Below are 20,106 nucleotides of genomic sequence, written 5' to 3' on the forward strand. Positions count from 1 at the left end.
AACAAGTAAAAAAGCCTCCACCATCTGGTACAAATTTGACAATTTCCAAAAAAAATTAAATCCGTTAAAAATTCTGTTAAAATCTTAAAAATACCAAATGCCTATACGACGACGTGGACCTGCATAGGCAACTTTTGTCATAAGTTATTACAATATTTTAATGCGAAACTTGAAGAAAAATCTGTTTATAAAATAGCTAAAATCATAAAAATACCGAATATAGGGGGTAACGTATATGGGGGCTATACGAAGACGTGGACCTGCACAGACAATTTTCTGGCATGGGCTGAAGTATCCATTTCGAACTTCACATGGGAAATTTGAAACAATCCCGGTAAATAATGTCGCTAAAATCATCAAAATATCGAATATCGGGGGGTACCGTAATATGGGGGCTATACGAAGACTTGGACCTACACGGCCCATTTTCTGTTTTATGCTGCAGTATCTATTACGAACTTCAAATACCAAATTTAGAACGATTCAGTTAAATAATGTCGCTAAAATCATCAAAATACCGAATATCGGGGGGTACCGTTATATGGGGGCTATACGAAGACGTGGACCTGCACAGATAATTTTCTGTCTTAGGCTGTAGTATCCATTGCGAACTTCAAATGCCAAATTTGAAACAATTCCGGTGAATAACGTCGCTAAAGTCATCAAAATACCGGAGGTACCGTTACATGGCCCATTAACGAACTTAACCTGCCTACTGGCAAAATATACATGTGTGCAGAATTTTAGCCTTCTATCTCAATATGTTCGAAAGATAGCGTGATTACAACAGACAGACAGACACAAAGACATACAACGGACATGGCTAGATCGTCTTAGAATTTTACGCTGATCAAGAATATATATTCTTTGTTGGGTCTGACATGAGTATTTCTAGGAGTTACAAACGGAATGACAAAATTAATATACCCTCCATAGTATGGTGGAGGGTGTAAAAAAAGGTTATAGTGTTGTTAATTTTTAATATTTTACCATTGAAATACGAAAACTGTCGGTTTTTCCGACAGTTGTATACCCTCAGCCAATGTTGGATTATTTAAATATATTTTGACTTTTGTTATGAATATTCAAATTGTTGACCCTCTATGTAGTAGGTTTCGAACGTGCCAGGTTTGGATTATATTGGTTACTTCCTTCACTTTATATAAGATGTGTGATAATTTTTAGAAAATGTTAAAATGTGCGTGATGTACCAGATATAGTCGATCGAAGTATTCCATTTTCATACTTCATCTAATATAAATACAAATATTGGTATGGGCAAGATTAAAAGAAAATCGAACTTTTATATCCGAATTTGTGCAAAATCATAAATTCCATATTCATCTCAGGTTTCTGGGATGATGTAGCAAGTTGTAAAAAATCGCTGACATGTTTCGCAAGTAAAAAAGTATTGAAACATGTGACCCTTTGTGGGTGAGGCACTGGAAGGGATTCGCCGATATATATCATCTTCACAAGAGGTCTTACAAGTAATTTGTATGCCTGTTTGTATGTCTTTGAGCATTTTGTTCCTCAAAATATTGAACCCTATATGGGGAGGTACCAGAAGAAATGGTCCGATCCCTACCATCTGTTATAAAGATCTTGTGTTGATGAAAAATTGAAATGTACCAAGTCTGAATGGAATGGGATGTTAATTTCTCGGATTTGATAATCGTTTTGGTTCTTCCAAACTTTGACCCTTTATAACAGATCCTGTGTTGATAGAAATATTCAAATGTGTCAAGTCTGAATGGAATCGGATGTTAATTTCGCGTTTTATGAGCTTCATGGATATTAAAAATTTTGACCCTTTGTGTGGGAGATACCGGAAGGAATGGTTCGATCTCTACCATCTTTATAACAGATCCTGTGTTGATAGAAATATTCAAATGTGCCAAGTCTGAATGAAATCAGAAGTTAATTTCGCGTTTTTTGAGCTTCATGGATATTTGGCATTTTGACCCTTTGTGGCGAAGTTACCAGAAGGAGTGGACCGATATATTGTGTTAATAGAAATAATCCGATATGTGAAATATGAAGAGAAACAGATGCTTATTTCGGATTTTATGATCGTTTTGGTTATTTAAAACTTTGACCATTTGTGGGGGAGGTACCAGAAGGAATGGTCCGATCTGTGCTATCGTTATATCAGATGCTGCGTTGATAGAAATATTCAGATGTGCCAAGTCTGGATGAAATCGGATGTTAATTTCTAGATTTATGAGCTTTATGGATATTCAAAGTTTTGACCCTTTGTAGGGGATGTACCAGAAGGAGCGAACCGATATCTCCCACCTTCACAGCAGATCTTGTGTCAGTAGAAATAATGGGATGTGTGAAATATGAAGAGAACCGGATACTCATTTCGGGTTTTAGGATCGTTTTGGTTATTTATAACTTTGACTCTTCGTAGCGAAGGTACCAGAAATCGGATGTTAATTTCGCGTTTTATGAAATTCATGGATATTCAAAAATTTGACCCTTTGTGGTGAAGTACCAGAACGAGTGGACCGATCTCAACCATATTTATAAGAGATGTTGTGTTGATGGACATATTGAGATATAACAGATCTGAATGTAATCGCATGTTCATTTCGCGTTTTATGAGCATCATGGATATTCAAAATGTTGACCCTTTGTGGGGGAGGTACTTGATGGAGTAAACCGATATTGTCCATTTTCGAACCTGACTTAGCACTAATGCAAATATTAGGATTTGGAGTTGAAGTTGGAGCAAAATCGGATTATCCTTTCCCTTTTTGTGCAGTAAAATATTTTTTTTTTTTGAAAATTTTAAACATTCGTGGGGGAGATACCAGAAGGAGTGAACCGATATTGCTCATCTCCGAACACGATCTAAGTTTAATGGTAATATTAGGATCAAATCGGATACTCCACTCGAGAGTGCGCACCAGCCAGATAGTCGGACGGACCGACATCGCTAGATCGACTCTAGATGTCCTGAAACGGATTTTGTCCAAAGAGAACCGTTAGTTCGATGAGACACGTTTTTGCCGTATCTAATGGTACATAACCTCTCGAAAAAGTTAATAATAAATGAGTTATGGCAAACAAAAAAAGAAAATGATCAATAAAAAACGACGATTTAAAAAATCCCAAAAATTCGGAAAATTCAACAATTAAGGAGCTATGACCAAATAAAAAATTTAAATGTTCATCAATAAAAAACGAGTTATAATTTTATTAACATTAGAACAGCTTTAAATATTGAGCTAATGGTATGGCGGTGAATGTTGATAGGGTTGAGATGGTGATTCAGTTGGCGTTGCTGCCGATTCCTCATTGGCATTTGTCAATTTCACGATGCTCTTGTATTGTTGATCAAATACAAAATCTTGATATTTTTTAGCCACTTCCGAACAATGCAAAGTTCGGCCCGGATTATCACTATAACATTTGATGAGATCTTTGCGTAGATGTAATATTTCACCTTCAATATCTTCTTTCCATTCAATCGGTTTCCCGAGTATATTTTCGAGTTTTTCGAAGGTTTTATCAAATTGATATTCCTCATGTTCATTGTATTTTTTGCGATAAACGTCACCTTGACTGTCGTCGGACCAAAAGTTGGGGTTTCCTTGCGTTTTGTTGGAATCTGGGTAGACTTTTGGTTTTCCTGCCGGTATTGATTGATGTTTGTGATCTGATGTTGTTTCGGCATCCTCTTTAGCTTGCTGATTTCTAAGGTTCTTTTCGCTGCCTTGCAGTTTTTGGGCATTTTCCAATCTCGTCACCACCGATGGTGTGACTTCGATGGGTATACCTCTTTTCGGATTCTCAATGCGTGTCGTTTGTGGTGTTGAGTTTCCAGCGCCCATAATTGTTTGCTTTTTGTTTTGTAGTTATTTTATGTATTGTTTATTTTTTAAATGACATTTTGAAATTTTCGTTTTTACACAAGAGGAAAAATTTAGTTCGGATATTAGAAAAGAACTATTATATAAATCACTATTACTATTATTATGAATGTATTTTGACATTCCGGAAACTCCCATGGTTGATCGGCCAATTAGTATCTATGTGTATATTGGGCACTATAAAACAGGCGGAATATTCGAGTATTCGGCTGGACGATGTTATATGTTATTAAAACAATCAAATTATTCTTACTGGAGAAACACCAACGCAAAATGTCAATTAAGTAAAGCATACTTTGAGGCGCACACTGTTATATGTTTGGTACTCTTTACATGGGGGCAAGTTTTAAAGGATATAATATTACACTGTCCGACAAAACTCAATTTTTATACCCCCAACAGAATATGGAGGGTGTGTTAAGTTGATCATCCGTTTGTAACTCATCTTAAATTTTAATCCGATTTAGTCGAGTCTGTCAGTCTGTTGTAGACACGATATAGGAATATTGAGAGAATTGAGATAGAGTGCGCAAATTTGGTACACATGGCGTTTTGGGTTTTAACTTAGATCAAGTTCGAAGATGGGTTACCAACTTTATTGTATAACCCCTATACAAAGGCACTCATTTTAAGAATTTTGAAGATTTTCTGCACATTTTTCAACAGAATTGTCCGGAAATATTTGGAAAATGCCTCACAAAAAAAAAAAAAAAAAAAAAAAAAAAAAAAAATCCATCTTTATCCCAAAAAATGCCATCATTTTGGGACATTTTGAACTTTTAGTGCGTTGATAGTACAAATTTAACAAAATTATTTACATTGCCAGAATTTAGTACCATTTAGTAGAATTATAGTACGGATATCCAAAACCATATCCGTATCTTAACCACAAATACCGACAGAGTCATCTATATCAAATTTCAGGATTTCAGCTCTATCCGTGCACCCAATACCAAATTTAGTAGAAATTAGTACTTTTCGTAATATTATGGCACACATTTCCAAAACAACCTCCACATATCAAATTTGAGAATTACAGTCCTATTCTTTCACCCAATACCAAATTTAGTACAATATCTATTTAGTAACTTTTTTACAATTATAGTAAAACTTTCAAAAACCACCTTAATATCTCAATTTCAGAAGCCACCAAAGATCTCAATATCAAATATGACGTTTCCAGCTCTATTTCCAGCCCTTTTGACCATTTAGTATTTTTCGTACAATTTTAGTACATATTTCCAATACCACCTCCACATCTCAATTACAGATACGAACGAACAGACTCTCAATATCAAAATTTGAGAATTCCAACCCTATTAAATGTACCCATTATCAAATATAGTACTACTAAGTACTTTTTTTACCATTAAAGTACACATTTCCAAAACCATCGCCATATCTCAATTCCAGATACCAACAGAGACCTCTGTATCAAATTTGAGAATTCCAGCCATATTCCTTCACCCATATATCAAATTTAGTACTTTTCGTACAACTATTGTACCCATTTCCGAAACCACCTCCATATTCCTGACCTACACATGAACATCGACCCAAATACCAAATTTCACATTTCAAGCACTATCTGTTCACCCAATACCAAATTGAACCAAATATAGTACTTTTCGCGTACCCATTTCCAAAACCATTTGTATATCTCAATTCCAAATACTAGCAGAGACCTCAATATAAAATTTGAGAATTCTATTCCTTTGTACTTTTCGTACGGTGGTTTGCAACACCGCGAAATCTCAAAAACAGACCATCAGTAATCTAAATATCAATATTCAGAAATGTTTTTCTATCCCTTCAGCCAAAACCAATTATAGTACCATTTTGAATTTTTCGTACATTTATTGTACATATTTCCCAAACCGCCTCCATATGCCCAGGCTACACATGATTTCAGATTTCAAGCACTATCTGTTCACACAATACCAAATTGTACCAAATATAGTACTATTTAGTACGTTTCGTGCACTTGCAGTACAAATTTCCAAAACCACCTCTTTATTACAAACCAACCACCAACAGGGACTCCAATAGGGACTCGTGCACTTGCAGTACAAATTTCCAAAACCACCTCTTTATTACAAACCAACCACCAAAAGGGACTCCAATAAAAAATTTCAAACTTCCAGCTTCATCCGTTCACCCTAAACTAAACTGTTCCAAATTTCGTACCATTTAGTCCGCTTTGCACACTTAGTACAAATTTTCAAAACCATCTCCATACTTATTTTCAATCTTATTTTTCAACCTTGATTATCATACCGAATTTCAAGTTTTAGCTCTATCTGTTCCTATAATATAAAATAGAAGTTTAGTACCATTTTAGAATTTTTAATCTATAAGTACGAATTTCCAAAAGTCCTTTAGTACATCTATCCTGCACTCCATCAGTTGCTCTCATTCCAAATTTCAGAATTCCAGCTCCAGTTTGTCCAATACAAAGTACTAATTTTTTAGTACAATTTAGTACTTTTCGTACCCCTTTGGTACAAATTTCGAAAAAAAAAAAACCTGGCCTAATCACTAATCACACGCCTACGCACCAAGTTTAAGTTTTTTGTTAATATTTTGATTACTTCGAAATAGAAAATATTTTCCGAAAACCCAGAATGTTCGGAGGTCATAAACGTATGTATTGGTGGATGCTTAAAGTCATCGTATTCAGGACAGAGATATTTGTTTCAAACCACTTTTTATTTTATACATATGATTTTTTTATTCTTCAAATTTTAGAATTCCAAAAAACTCCAAAGCAAACCCATTTGCGGCAACTAACTTGCAACGCTTAATGTTTTTGGTTTTCAAATAACCATAAATCATGACCCAAACAATTGCCGCGATGATCGATTGCAATTGTCACACTTATGTGTCAATCGAACACAAACACTTGAGATGCACGCCAGCTCATCATTTGAGCCGATGGCGGCCAAACATTGGTTTATTGGACACCCAAAACCATAAAACGATGTTTTCCACACTGAGTGGTTTCCGGAAAAACAAAACAAATTTTCTTTAAAAAATTAAAAAAAAGATGAGAGGGAGAGAGCGAACAACACGTTCTCAAATGTTTATATTGGTACTTTGGTTACAAAAGTGCTAATCGACGGCTGAAGTGGGAAAAGCAACACGAACCCTTTTTCTGGTTGGAGGTTTTCTAATGCATGGATTTTCACACATCTTCGAACAAATGCAAGAAAATTTTATTACTCCAAGCAACATTACAAAGTATCAATTTTCTTTACCGTGAAAATCTATTATGAGGGTATTTGGTGTTTTCATTAAATAGGGGGTTTATTTTAAAATGGAAAATTGGAAAAGGTAGCATTTTTGTAAAAAGAGAGTCTGACAGAGAAAATTTTATAAAAGCAAAACTCAGATTTTGAGTCAAAAGAAAATGCATGAACCTCCCTCTTTAAAATCAGTTTTTTTGGCAAAATTTTCTGTCTATAAATTTTTGAAATTTTTAAAGTATACTTCACGAATCTTAATTTTTATCTTTTGTTGTCCCATAATTTTCGTCCGCCAAACTTCAAAACTGTTTCCTCTTCTCAAATATCCTTTGCAATTCCATTGTTCATAATTTGTGACGGTCCATTTATTTTAAGGGCGTTGCAAAGTTGGTATTTTTATGACAATCTCAAACCAATTCGCCATGGTTAAGCACACACAGGGCGCCGCCATCTAAGAGACGACCTCAAGGAATTGAATTTTACTTTTTTTTTGAGTGTCTAGACGAAAATCACATTACGGCGATTATCTTTGGTATTACTTTTGTCGGTTATTTTGTGTTGTTATTGTTTGCATTATATGCCAAATAAAAAAATATGAAGATACCTAATTGTTCGCCAGAAATTTGATAAAAAAGGTAGCAGAATGGAGATAATTTTAAACTGTTTTTCTTAGCTTTTACATAATTCTGTAGTCATAGTTTGCATTTAATGTAAACACAGACAACCGGCTTTGTAAAAACGATCCAGGATACATTTTCAAAATGTGATTTTTACAACAATTGGGGAAAAAACTAATTTCTAATATTTTTCCTATTTTATGTTTGACTATACGATTGCCAGTAATTTTTGCATTGAATGAGGGACAATTGCAAGAATTTTAGGCGATTTAATGTTTTTTTTTAGCACTAGGTTAAGTTCGTAAATGCGGCATGTCAGTCCACTTTTTCGTATAGCAATCATATATCGTTTCATACCGATGTTAGGTATTTTGATCAAATTAACGACATTCTGCTACAGCATATGGAAGATAATTACCTATATAGGTCCTCGTTTTCGTATAGCTACCCGGCGGATGGATTTTTTGAAATTCACGATCCTTAAAAATTGTGGGGGTATTAAAAGTTCGGCCAGTCCGAACTTAGCTGCAACCAATTCCAGACTGCTGTCATTTCTGAGCCACTCGTCCGACAGCTGTCAAAATTATTCCAGTGACAGCTCATTATATTGTTTACAAGCGCACAAAAGCATTTTGATGAGAATTTTCCAGAAAAAAAGTTATTCGTGTTGGAATTCAAGCGTGATAGTGTGATTTCTTTACATTTGGCTGGAAAACCACAAGTGACTATCGTTAAAGCACTCCAGCATTTAAATGAGAATAAATCTTTTGTGTCTCGTATCATCGCTCGTTACCATGACACTGGTAGCGTAGCCCGACGCCAAGGAAGTGGGCGGAAGAAAACAGCAACATCAGCAAAAATGGTTCGTAAAGTAAAGAAGCGACTTGATCGAAACCCACGTCGCAGTGGCCCCAAAATGGCTCCTGAGCTGTACATATCGCAATATTCCATTCGGAAAAAAATTAAAAATGAGCTCGGGACAAAGTCATTACAACTCCAAAAAGTGCAAGAACTTACATCGCAACAGGAAGAAAATAGACCTAAAAGAGCTATAGAGTTGCTTCGCTTGGCCGAAAGTGGTGAACTGCCAAATTTGGCAGTTTGTAAACAAACAAAATGATCGTGTTTACTTGCCAAAAACGTCAGCTGAAAATGTGCACCTTCGGTTGGCCACCAGAACTCCAGCGCTGGTCATGGTGATGGTATGGGCCGCCATAACAGCCGTCGTCGCTCTCCTCTCGTATTAACCGGTGCATTAAAGCTTTGAGCACGCAAACATTTTGGCCGCAGACCTTGGACATTCCAACAGGATTCAGCACCATCGCACTCAGCATCAGATCATCAAAATACAGAAATTCGGGGTACGGTATATGGGGCTGTACGAAAACGTGGACCTACATGGTCCATTTTCTGTTTTATGCTGCAGTATCTATTACAAACTTCAAATACCAAATTTGAAACAATTCCGGTAAATAATGTAGCTAAATTCTTCAAAATACAGAATATCGGGGGTACGGTATATGGGGCTTTACGAAAACGTGGACCTACATGGCCCATTTTCTGTTTTATGCTGCAGTATCTATTACAAACTTCAAATACCAAATTTGGAACGATTCCGGTAAATAATGTAGCTAAAATCATCAAAATACCGAATATCGGGAGGTACCGTTATATGGGGGCTATAAGAAGACGTGGACCTACATGGCTCATTTTCTGTTTTATGCTGCAGTATCTATTTCGAACTTCAAATTCCAAATTTGAAACAATTCCGGTGAATAATGTCGCTAAATTCATCAAAATACCGAATATCGGGAGGTACAGTTATATGGGGGCTATACGAAGACGTGGACCTGCACAGATAATTTTCTGTCTTAGGCTGTAGTATCCATTTCGAACTTCAAATGCCAAATTTGAAACAATTTCGGTGAACAATGTCGCTAAATTCATCAAAATACCGAATATCGGGAGGTACCGTTATATGGGGGGCTATATGATAACGTGGACCTACATGGCCCATTTACGAACTTAACCTGCCTACTGACAAAATAAACATGTGTGCAAAATGTAAGCCTTCTATCTCAATTCGTTCGAAAAATAGCGTGATTATAACAGACAGACGGACAAGGCTAAAACGTCTTAGAATTTTACGCTGATCAGGAATATATAATACTTTGTTGGGTCTGACATGAGTATTTTGAGGAGTTACAAACGGAATGACAAAATTAATATACCCTCCATAGTATGGTGGAGGGTATAAAAACTAATTGCTTTAATATTTTCCAAAAGTGTCACAGGAACCCACTGTTTTATATTACGCCCGTCGATAAATCTAAGTTAAGATTTATGATTTTTTGCTCCCACTTTACGCATCGACTGGCAATAAGACGACAACAGAAGCAAAAAAAAGCCGAAAAACAATCAATTCAAATTCCATAGCACCCAAAAACTTCCAAAGAGCGAGGAAGATGAACAAATTTTATGGGTCTCGGCAACAAATTGTATTTTTTTTTTTCTTTCATTTTTGCGATAAGAATCATTATCCTCCTCCCAGACAGGCACAACAAAAGCAACAAAATTTAGTATAGCTGCCAAAAATAAAAGATTTCCAACCAAAAACTTAAGGAATCATTGGAATAAAATTGAAAGTAATGGAAAAGGAGGCGCCGGCTATCTGGTCTTCAGATTTTTGGGTTGTTTCATTGTTACGAAACGCACACACACACATACACATTAAAATGCGTGCATGTGTGTGTCTCTCTCCCAGGTCATTCCGACAATGATGACGCAAAAAGGCAACGACATGGTTTTGTTTTTTTTTCTTCTTTTTAGACAAAAAAGGGATTGGTTACTCGCCATGGACAGACATGGCCTTTTAAAGTCATTCAGAGTTGGGGTTTTCATAGATATTATCAAAGAGACACCAATAACAACTAACATCTGTTAGTGTTGGAAATAACAACAACAACATTTGTTTTTAGTATTTAAACTAAGGAACTCAAGAAAAGAGGAAAGTAGAATCGATAAATTAAGTTCTGGTGTTTTATCTAAGATATTTGGATGGCTGTCTGTCTGTTTGCCCCCTGAGAGTTTTTGTATTTCTTGTAAGAATGTCAAAGGTCATTCACTTAATTTGATTTTTATTAATCGTTATTGTTACTAATGATGACTCGAGTTAGATAATATGTGTCTCGGTGCATCAGCACCATAGTTTTGGGGTAATTGGAAGAATCGAAATTGGGTGGGTGATATCATTTTGAAATTTATTTCGATATTGAAATAAAGTGGCACAGAGGTCATTTAATATGAATTACAGCCGAAGAATTATTGGAAGTCATTAATAGAGGTCAATATAAATTAGGATGAGTATGATATGGATAAACGATACGAAGCACATGCAATTGAATATTTGGCATTGCAATTGGAAGTCTAATTTTTACTTTGAAAATTTTGTAAATGCGTCTTCGATTATCGAACAATTTAAAATGGTTTTAATTTCGAGTTTTTTTTTTTATGTAAGAACCGAGATCCAATAAAACTTTCCCCTGAAGGCAGCAACTAAATGACTCTGATATACCTGAGGAAGTTGAAAAGAAGATATTCTAGCGTACAAATGCGCTCGGTCTTGGTCGGCCAGATTCCTGGAGTAAGTTCACGTAAGAGTATAAGGATCTTGACCAGCAGAAACAGTCACTCAAAATCAAAATAAATTGGGAACAACATAAACCGAAGAACCCATTACAGGACAATATAAACACAGTATGCCAGTTATTTCAATAGTTTCCATTTCACATCTGACCTAAGTCTGATATTTGTCTGGTTTAGACAATATTGACTACTTTTGAGATAGTTCCTAATATAAATTTATTTATTTTTTTTAATTTGACATTTTGTGGGGAGGTACGAGTGGACCGATGCATTACATTTTTATAAAGCGTGATACTGATACAAATATAAAGAAGAGCGAAAATGACTTGCTTTCAGTTTTTTGCGATTAATTACACTGTGGGAAACAATTCAATTTTTTTTTCAATAATTGCGGGGAAAATTTAACTGATTATGAAGGTAGAGCGAAACAAAAGATTACTCGATTTTCGTTATATAGAGTCATCGCCAATATTACAGATAATAACACGAGGATTTTTTTGGTCGAAAATACTTAAGCGAGCCAGCAAAGTCAGTATGTTTGGTATTCTTTTAAAATATGGTTAAAAATCCTTTAAACGGAATCGTAGCAGGTCAAAAATTTCTACAAAATTATTTTTCATTAAATTCTCCTATAGGTCCTAGAAGACGCCAAGAGTCTAAAGCTTACCTAAACGTCAGGTTATGTTAGATTGTGGGTCTGTGCAAAATTTCCTAACAAAGCATCATGTTAGGAGGATGACGTCAAAGTTAAAAATATTCTTCATCAAATTTGATGATAAGTCATCAAAGAAAAGAAAGCTCTATTTCCGCTGTATTACCAAAAAAACTCGAAAATGTTCCCTAGTTTTGTTGATTCTTCGCATTTTTCGAGTTGACACCTAAAAGAAGTATAAAATTTCGTTTTGGGCAGATGATGTCAAAAAAAAAAAGAAATATTCTATATATCAAGCTTCGATAATTTTTATGAAATCGATTATAAATCGATTCCAATTGTCCTGAAACGAATTTGGCTTAAAGAGACCTAGGGTCAAAAATCATTACTTGTCAAATGATATATACCGTCTATAGCCATTTATGGTTGAGAATGTAAAAAATAACGATTTTAGCTCTCGACTTAAAATTGTGGAGAAAAAAAAAAGCCTTCAAAAAAAAAAAAAAAATAAAATAAAAATCTTAAACAATCCACGATTATTGGCTAGGAAATTCTTGAATTTTTTACATCCACAATAACTGCCTAGGAATTCTTTGAAAAATATTGGCTTAAAAAATCGCAAAAAAAATCTACGATTATTGTCCTGGAAGCCCTTGAAGAATATTTCCTAAAAATCCACAATTGTATTAACAGAAGTCCTTGAAGAAGATCGCCTAAAAAATCCACGACTATTGTCCTGGAAGTCTTTGAGAAATATTTCTTCAGAAATCCACGATTATTGCCCAGGAAGTCCTTGAAAAAAGATTTCTTAAAAAATTTCACTATTAATGTCCATAAAGTCCTTGAAAAACGATTGAATCCACGATTATTATCCAGGAAGACCATATAAAAATATTATAAAAAAATTCACGATAATAGTCTATTAGATTCTTGGAAAAAAATGTATTGTCCAGGAAGTTATTGAAAAAGATTTTTTAAAAAATGCTCGATTGTGGTTTTTGAAGTTCTTACAAAAACTTAAAAATTACTATGATTGCCTTTAAAAAAATAGCTAAAACCCCGAATTATTATCCAGGATGCCTTGGAATTTTTTTTTTCAAAATCCACGAAGAATTCTCAAAAATTCACGATAAGTCCTTCAAAAGAAAAAATAGGTTTTAACTTCTCCGATTATTGTGCAGGAAATACTAGTACTGTTTACAAGATTACTGACCGGCAATTCTTTGAAAAATAAAATACTTAAAATACGATCATTGTCCTTCATAAATATTCCCCAAAAATCCACAATTGTGAAGTCCTTGCCTAAAAAGTCCACGATTATTGTCCTGGAAGTCTTTGAAAAATATTTCTTAAGAAATCCACGATACAGGAAATCCTTGAAAAATATTTTTTTAAATTTACTGTTAATGTCCAAGAAGTCCGTAAAAATCCTTTCAAAACTTCGAATTCTGTCCAGAAAGCCCTTCAGTCCTTATGAGTCCACGATTGATTGGCAATGTACAAATATTCTAAAAAACCCATGATAATAGACTATTAGATCCTTGAAAAAAAAATCTTAAGAAATCCACGATTATTGTCCAGCAAGTTACTGAAGTAAAACTTTTAAAAAAAAGTGCTCGATTGTGGTCCTTGTAAGAAATCAAGATTCATAAATTCACGATTATTGCCCTTAAGAAAAAAATTAGCTAAAAAGCCTTGGACAAGATTTTTTCAAAATTCACGAAGATTTCTCAAAAAAATCTATAAGTCCTTCAAAAGAAAAAAGGTTTTAATATCTCCGATTATTGTGCAGGAAATACTAGTACTGTTTACAAGATTACTGCCCGGCAAATTTTTAAAAAAAATTACTTAAAATACGATCATTGTCCTTCATGAATATTCCCCCAAAAATCCACAATTGTGTAGCCCTTGAAGAAAATTGCCTAAAAAGTCCACGATTATTGTCCTGGAAGTCTTTGAAAAATATTTCTTAAGATATCCACGATACAGGAAATCCTTGAATAAGATTTTTTTTTAAAAATCTACTGTTAATGTCTAAGAAGTCCGTAAAAATCCTTTCAAAACTTCGATTACTGTCCAGAAAGCCCTTCAGTCCTTATGCGTCCACGATTGATTGGCAATGTACAAATATTCTAAAAAATCCCTGATAATAGACTATTAGATCCTTGAAAAAAATCTTAAGAAATCCACGATTATTGTCCAGGAAGTTACTGAAGTAAATTTTTTAAAAGTGCTCGATTGTGGTCCTTGTAAAAAATCACCATTCACAAATTCACGATTATTGCCTTTAAGAAAAAAATTAGCTAAAAAGCCAGAATGTCCTTGGAAAAGATTTTTTCAAAATTCACGAAGATTTCTTAAAAAAATCTTAAAAATTCTCTATAAGTCCTTCAAAAGAAACAATATTTAAACATCTTCGATTTTTGCTCACTATTACTGCCCGGAAATTATTTGAAAAAAATTACTTAAAATACGATCATTGACCAGGGAACTTTGAAAAAAAAAATCGTAAAATAATCTGCGATTATTGTTCTGGAAGCCGTTGATGAATATTCCTTAAAAAATCTACATTTTTATTACCAGAAGACCTTGAAGAATATTGCCTATAAAGTCCACGATTATTGTCCTGGAAGTCTTTGAAAAATATAAGAAATCCACGATTATTGTCCATGAAGTTATTGAAGAAGCTTCATCAAAAAGTCCTCAATTGTTGTTCTTGAAATTTAATTATTAACGATTATTGCCTTTGAAGAAATAAACTAAAAAAAAAAACAGGATTAATATTCTGGACATTAATCCTGGGTTTTTTAGCTTATTTTTTAAAGGCAATAATCGTTAATAATCGAATTTCAAGAAGAACAATCGAGGACTATTTAATGAAGCTTCTTCAATAGCTTCATGGACAATAATCGTGGACTTTTTAGGCAACCTTCTTCAAGGACTTCTGGTATTACAATTGTGGATTTTCAAGGAATATTGGAAAAGATTTCTTCAAAATCCATGAAGAATTAATCCAGCAAGAATTTTCAAATGTTCGCGATTATTGTCTAGGATGGGAAGTCCTTGAAAAAGAAAATTCTTGAAAAGTCCACGAATATTGTCCCAAAGGATGTTAACTTAAAACATTTATAAATACTGACCAGGAAGTCGTTTTGAACATTTTCTTAATAAATTCACGATTATTGTCCAGGTAGATAAGATAAGATAAGTTTTCTCCTAATTATTGCCCAGAAAGTCCTTGGAACAAATGTATACAAAAATCTTCCATTTCACTGGCGATAAATTTGAATTTTTTATTTTGAAATTGGAGCTATACAAGAAACGTATATCGGCGTTTGAAAGTCTAAATTCGCCTCAAAAAGTTTTTTTTCAATTCAAATAGACAACCCACATTTAGGCATTGACCCTAAAAAATATACCTGCCTGGTAGAATTTTTCCTCACATAAAGTTTCTATACATGATAAGGTATACCTCCTGATATCGCCCCCATATTTAGGCGAAAATATAAAAATTATTTTTTATAATCAGAGATTTCTTTCCTTTAACAATCTACATAAAGCCAATTCCATTACATCCCAAAAAATATCCAGCATTCATGTTTTGATTCCAAAACTACGAAACAAAAAGTAAATCATCTAGCAGCTGCTTTTCTTTCCTTTTTCGGCTTCTGAAGTAGTTTTTTTTATAAATAACAGATAAAAACACAATTTTGCTTCCTGAAAACAAATACAGCCAATTAATCAAAACTCCACTACGTTAGGTCATAAATAAGCAGCTCATACCAAATTTATGAGCATTTTTCATTATCACATCTAATGGCGGTGACCTAACTTTGGCTGCAGCTGAAAATTTTACAAAATAAAAAAGGAATTATACATTTGTATGCTAATTGAGGGGCAAAGTGGAATATGGTTACGGAAATGTAGATATTTCGAAAACATAGGGCGTAGAAATAGATTATTATGAATGGTGTTGACTAGACATGCAGCAGTGCAGAGATTTACAACTTTAATCTTTAAATTATGGGTATAATATTCCAATTATGCTATTACTGAGGATTTACACTCAAAGAAAAAATGTTAGTAGGGGTAATGAAACTATAATTAACAAGTAAAAAAGCTGTAAGTTCGTCCGGGCCGAACTTTTAATGCCATCCACCATTTTTTACAAAAAAATAAGTAAATAAAATCCGTTTAAAATTCTGTAAAAATCTTAAAAATACCGAATGCCTATACGACGACGTAGACCTGCATAGGAAACTTTTGTCATAAGTTATTGTAATATTTAAATGCGAAAGTTGAAGAAAAATCTGTTTATAATGTAGCTAAAATCATCAAAATACCGAATATATAGGGGGTACCGTTATATGGGGGCTATACGAAGGCGTGGACCTGCACAGACAATTTTTTGTCATAGGCTGTAGAATCCATTACGAACTTCAAATGAGAAATTTTAAACAATTCCGGTAAATAATATCGCTAAAAGCATCAGAATACCGAATATCGGGAGGTACCGTTATATGGGGGCTATACGAAGAAGTGGACCTACATGGCCCATTATCTGTTTCATGCTGTAGTATCTATTACGAAATTAAAATACCAAATTTGAAACGATTCCGGTAAATAATGTCGCTAAAATCATCAGAATACCGAATATCAGGGGTACCGTTATATGGGGGCTATACGAAGAAGTGGACCTACGTGGCCCATTTTCAATACCAAAAGTCCTGCAGACATAATACACATTTGAGTAAAATTTTATCAACCTACTCAATTTCGTTCGGAAGCTAGAGTGATTTCCACAGACGGACAGACGGACATTGATAAATCGACATAGAATCTTATGCTGATCAAGAATATATATACTTTGTGGGATCTAAATTGTATATTTCGAGGTGTTACAAACGGAATGACAAACTTAATATACCCTCCATACTATGGTGGAGGGTATACAAATCATATCAGAAGAATTGGAGTATAAGGAATTTTGGTTGGACATTTAATTTAGTGACGTCTTTCTGGTCTTCGGTGTAATCATTAGCAGACTTCCCTTCCGTCAAGTGAAAACGCATTTTGCGTGTCTAAAAGCAAACAGGTCTCCTTGATATCAGCCGCATGGGGGGAGAGGCCAAAATCAAGAAACTGTTTCGGTAGCTAAATGCTTGCGAATCTAAAACTTAGTGAATAATACCGTTTGAAAACCCTCCTTTTGAATTTGGATTTCTTGGTGCCAAATCTCTCTAAAATTTTGGTATACCCATTCGGCTAGATATCCTCCTTTAATGGGTATTTCTGAACCAAAGCGAACTCTGAAAGTTCTATTTATTTGTGCCGCAATCGGCAGTGTATCAGACAATTTAATGGAGATTTCCCAGTCCACTTTAATCCCAGCAGCAGACTATATAAAGAAGTGGATTGTTTTAAAATAGATTCCTAAGCAAAAAATTTTTAGGAAAGTCCTTCCCCTAATTCTATGATAGACACTGTGTTATGTAATTAGTAATGTTGGTATCATTTTAGTTCGACTTTTTCAAAGCCCAACCTTATCACACCCTTACATGTCATCAGGGATCACTATTCCAAATATCAAAATTCTATCTTTAAGAGTTCGCACCTCGTTTGAACATACTTTTTCTTTGAGTGCATCACACAACAATCCATTACTGTTATGCTACCCATTCGTTAACTTCGACAACATTTTCAAGTCAAAGGTATTGAATTTTTCCGAATAATTTCAAAATGTAATCCTCTTATAAAGTCAATAGCCAAACATTATAGGGAACATGGTTTGTGCCGACATTTCCAATTTGTTTGCTGTACACACACATAGCCTCTTTAGTAACCTATTAACTCCCGCCATCAGCACCATGTATGGAAAATGCATCAAAGACTGCTACTAACCCATTTCTTTAAGAGCAGGCCAGCAAACGAGTATTAAATGGAAGATGACATGCATTTCCGCAGAGAGTGTCATTAAGGAAAAGCCTACAGTTCAAAATGAACTAGATTTCGATGTTCCAAGATTGGATGATAAAGCGTTATGATTTTATTTCGAAACGGCACAACTTTGTGTTACACAAACATGTTTTATGTTTCGAATTTAAAAACTTAATATTTTTAAATCAGGCATAACCAATTGATTTACACCTCTAAATACTACAGCTACGCCATAAGAAACATGAAATGGTTAATTAATGAAAAGCCGTAGTTCCGAAATAGATTTATTTTAAATTTCAGCAGAAGGTGTGACCGACGAACGGATGTTATTATTTTTTAATTTCCAAAAAAATAAAAAATAATTGTTATTTGTTGAGCACTTAGCATATTTTAAAACTTTACGAATCAGTTTATTGTGCTGGGTAAAAATAAATGAATAAAATCTTTTGAAGAGTTTAATTACAAAAAAGATTCTTATTTTGTATGGCTAGGTGATCTGATATGCATGATGATCAGAAATCTCCTAAAAAAAATTATCCACGATAATATTATATTGAATCTCCATCTACGTAAACAGCAAAACACCAGGTAAAAATTCGTATTTGCCTCCCTAAATATTTTCCACTTTAGACTCCGCAGATAAAACAACAAAAAGTGTGTGTGTTTGGTGAAATTGTGCAATCTCCTCCCAAACCCATATTGGTCACAAGAGGTCAGCTGTAATCATCACACTTGCCGCATTCGCATGCAAGTAGGTGTTAAACTTGATTTGAATTTGAGCCGTTTCAGATGAATGACTTGTTTTGCAGCCACTTAAACTATGGTGACCGACAGTCGTTTGTTGATTCTCCCAACATAAACATCATCTTGTCGTCTTCATCTCGCGCTAAGTTTAATTTTAACTAATCTCAAGATAATTGTTTGAGCATTGCAATGCATCAAGTTTATGTCTCCGATTCTTATTGCAAGAAAACTGTGATTTTTTGTACGCTAATAAATTATTTTTATTTTTATACCCTACAACACTATGTGTTGGGGGTATTATAAGTTTGATTGGGCCAAAAATTATGTAACACCTCGAAATATTGGTTTCCCACATAGGAAAGTATATATGGATCTTCCTATATTGCCGAGCTAAGTCGATCTAGCTGTGTATGTACCTCCGTACGTCTGCCCGTGTGTCCATGTTTATTTGTAATCACTCTACAGGTCACAATTATGGCCCGATCTTCACGAAATTTAGAATGGAGGTGGGGCTAGGGTCAGAATAGAACCCTATTTCTTTTGGAGATGATCGCATAATATATAGGGGTTGAAATGGACCAAAAACTGAAAAGAAATCCTGATTTTGCAATTGCTCCACAGGTCGTAATTATGGACCAATCGAAGCGGAAGTTAGCATGGGGCTAGGGCTTAGGGCTGGACAGAAGCCTTCCAATTTGGTCATTCGGTAATATTTAGTGGGTGAAATACCATTACATTTGTGTTTAATAAAAGTAAAATTTTCCATTAACCGCGCATATTTTTAATCCCGACGAAATCACAAATAGACAAACAGGTCAATTCTGACCGTTACGTCGATGCCGATAATAAATATATCGGATATATATAACGAAATATATAAAATGCATATATACAAAGGAAGGGGATGTTAGCTAGAATACATATATCTCACGAATGGCTGGACCGATTTTGACAAATTTTGTCAATTAAGAATGCCCTCTTGGCCCAAACGAATAAAATCTAAATAAATCGCATAAAAAGATGCCAATAATGATGTTAATATAGATTTTGTTTTTTTTTTTTGTGACATTTTTTTTCATATTTTTTATCGTATGCGATTTTTTCAATTTGACTTATAATATTGAAGTGTATATTTTGTAATATTTTGTTCACCAAACAACACAGTTTGGGGTTATTACATACAGATTGCAATTATCGTTCAATCCTCACGAAAATTTTTACAAGGGTAAGGTTCGGCTCAGAAGGGCTAGGCTTATATTGTGGATTTTTAAAATATTTTAAGAAAAGCCGTGAAATGATTTAATAAAAAATCTTGATCTTTTTTTAAGATCATGTGATAAGAAATTTTTATAAATTAGTTTTCAAGGATTTTGTTCAAAAATGGT

General features: G+C 34.2%; 1 protein-coding gene across 1 annotated transcript; it reads right to left on the bottom strand.

Moving 5' to 3' along the window:
* Positions 1 to 3,169: 3,169 nt before the first annotated feature.
* Positions 3,170 to 3,926, bottom strand: LOC101891742 (uncharacterized). Its single transcript, XM_005177576.3, has one exon. The coding sequence runs from the start codon at positions 3,840 to 3,842 to the stop codon at positions 3,237 to 3,239; it is 606 nt and encodes a 201-aa protein (XP_005177633.1). The 5' UTR covers positions 3,843 to 3,926; the 3' UTR covers positions 3,170 to 3,236.
* Between the last annotated feature and the right edge of the window lie 16,180 nt (positions 3,927 to 20,106).

Source organism: Musca domestica, unplaced genomic scaffold (genome assembly GCF_030504385.1).
Source record: "Musca domestica strain aabys unplaced genomic scaffold, Musca_domestica.polishedcontigs.V.1.1 2, whole genome shotgun sequence".
NCBI lineage: Eukaryota > Metazoa > Arthropoda > Insecta > Diptera > Muscidae > Musca > Musca domestica.